At 34.4% G+C, this 2,500-nt stretch overlaps 1 protein-coding gene across 3 annotated transcripts in view; it reads left to right on the forward strand.

The window, feature by feature from the left end:
- Positions 1-2,500, forward strand: part of LOC125039413 (pre-mRNA-processing factor 39-like) — a 34,834-nt gene that overhangs the window by 1,615 nt on the left and 30,719 nt on the right. For all 3 annotated transcript variants that reach the window (XM_047633303.1, XM_047633304.1, XM_047633305.1), the window contains exons 2-3: positions 1,878-2,042; positions 2,447-2,500. The exon at positions 2,447-2,500 is cut by the window's right edge. In XM_047633303.1, the coding sequence (XP_047489259.1) occupies positions 1,884-2,042; positions 2,447-2,500 (213 nt within the window). In that variant the 5' untranslated portion in view covers positions 1,878-1,883. The remainder of the gene's footprint in view (positions 1-1,877; positions 2,043-2,446) is intronic.

The raw sequence follows: 2,500 nt of genomic DNA on the forward strand, positions 1-2,500 counted from the left end.
GGTTAATTATTGTGGAGTTGCTGTATATCAAGGCAGAGGATATTCATGGTTCCCACATATCCTGGGTGCAAATCTTTCCTGCCAGTAATATGTGGATTTTTTTTCTCTCTGGCAAGTGTGTCCATACTGTAAAGAATACTGTAGTATTAAACAGTGAACTTCTAGTGAAGTCTTAATCCCATATCATACAGTGACCTTATCATATCTTCCCCAACAACAGGGGCCAAAATCAACTCTTTTTTATGGCATTCATAAATGATTATCACTATATTTTAAGTAATAAGAATTACTAAAACAATATGTCAGCCACAGATACCAAAGATATTCTTGCAGTGAGTTAAGTATTTGCTTGATGAAAAGAGAGAAACTTCCGCTATGAATATCAAGGTAGAGGTCAGTGACCAATATAGTGATTTGCTGGCAAACGAGGCATAACATATATGTGGATGATGTTTGTTGACCTTAGCTGGAGCACAGAAGGTGTGAAGTATATACAAGATGATCTCTTGCCACCTTGCCACAACCAGGTTTAATTTTCATGATTGTAGGCCATCCATCATAGATCACAAGTTCCATATGGATTATAGGTAGGACTCTACCTATATGAGTATGAGAAAGGAAATCCTGTTCAACAATTATTTCAAACTTTTTCAGTGTTTCACATGACTTCTGATTGATATTCCTTTGGGATCCAGGTTTCCATTGTCAAAATCCTGCTAAAATAACTGGTCCTAGCATGCATCAAGGAAGATTAACCCACTTCTGTTAGGGTTGGCATGTACATACAATGCCATGCCTACTCTGAGGTCATTTTAATTATTTTAATATGCAGATGTCTCAAGCAATTAATTCCCAATCTTGGCTATCTAACTTGTTTACCCTTTTCCTTTAGTTTTGGAAATATTCTTGATTTTATTTTGATGTAAGTAATGTTAATGATATTACAATAATTAAAATGTCAATAATAACTACTGTATCAATAGTAATAGTATTAAGGGGAAAAAAACACTGAAAACTCAAGGAAACTGGAAACCTTAACTTCATTCATCAAGGTCTTCTCACGACCAAGAGATTTACCATTAACTTTGTCTTGAAAGTGGGTAGCATTTAGTGAGTCAATTACCTGCCTGGGGGTAAGTTGTCAAGATTCAAGCAGTTCGGTACTTGTTGTGTTTATTTAGGCTTGGTTACGGATATCTTGCATGTTCTCTAAGGCATTGGGTTATCATATGTATATATTTTTTATTGTGATTCAGATTCTTCGTTATAACCATCATAACCTTTAGAAAAAGTAATTCATTATATATTCATATATAACATTATTGAGAGCAGCTTTATTGTCTTCTTGATGGTGATAAACATTTGATTGATATATTTCAGTATTAATTGGTGCAGAAAATACCAGGATGTTGTGTTAAAACTATTAATGCAACAAAAGGCCAATTTTTCTTAAGCATGATTTCACTTTGCATATTGTGTGTAGATATTTGCTGCCAAATGATTGAGGACAATGAACCTCAGTGTGTGAATGTGGCAGAAAGATACATCGCTTTAGAATGAAGTATTAGTCGTGACCTGGCTTATATGCATATTAATGATACAATCTGGAGACTTTTTGTCAAATAAAGAGCCAGTTTACATGCTATCAGGCTAGAATATATAAAGTGAATGCTTCTTGGCCTTTCCTGTAGTACCAAAAAGTGCACATGATGTGCCATATGGGCAGATTTTACCAGAAGCAGATTTTACATGTTAGTGCTTCTGAAATGTGCTCATTGGGCAGAAATCCAAAGCATAATATATAATATCTATCTAGAATGCACTGAAGTTTCATGAATGTTTGTTGATATTATTATTTTTGTTTTTGTCTATTTCAGAATAAGATGGATATGGAAGATCACAGTAGTCTTGGTATGCCTGACTCAGACATGCTAAGTGACATGATCAAAGAGGAAATACTGGATGGTGAAGACTCAGATCATGTTCCTGAGGGCATTCAGCCTGAATCCTATGAGAACAATGAAGAACAAGAAGAAGAAGAGGTATTTTTTACCTGTTATTGGTTTTAGCAATAAGATATATAATAATCTTCACATCACTTGAGGGGGAACAGCCACTTTGGCACCGCAGAGTAACTGTCTTGTCATATTATGGGGATCAGTTTGGTAAATAAGAAAATAATGTGTATATGGCAACCAAAACAAGCTTTTTTTAGAAATGTTATTCTATGCAATGATTGTTTGTGAGCACATAATTTAAGTGCCTATCTGTCAGGTCGTGTATTTGTACATATGTATGTATAAATATGTACAGTATGTGTGTGTATATATTTCTCTCTCTTTCTTGGTAGATAATAATTTAGTAATTAATCAGACTTCTAATGTCCTCTTTTAATTGATTAAATGTATTAAAATCTGTTGTAGTAATAACTAATACACCCATACAGATGAAAGAAACTGACGAAGAAAACATGCGCAAACGCCCTCCTAGCGCAACTCCC

This window comes from Penaeus chinensis, chromosome 27 (genome assembly GCF_019202785.1).
Source record: "Penaeus chinensis breed Huanghai No. 1 chromosome 27, ASM1920278v2, whole genome shotgun sequence".
Classification (NCBI taxonomy): Eukaryota; Metazoa; Arthropoda; class Malacostraca; order Decapoda; family Penaeidae; genus Penaeus; species Penaeus chinensis.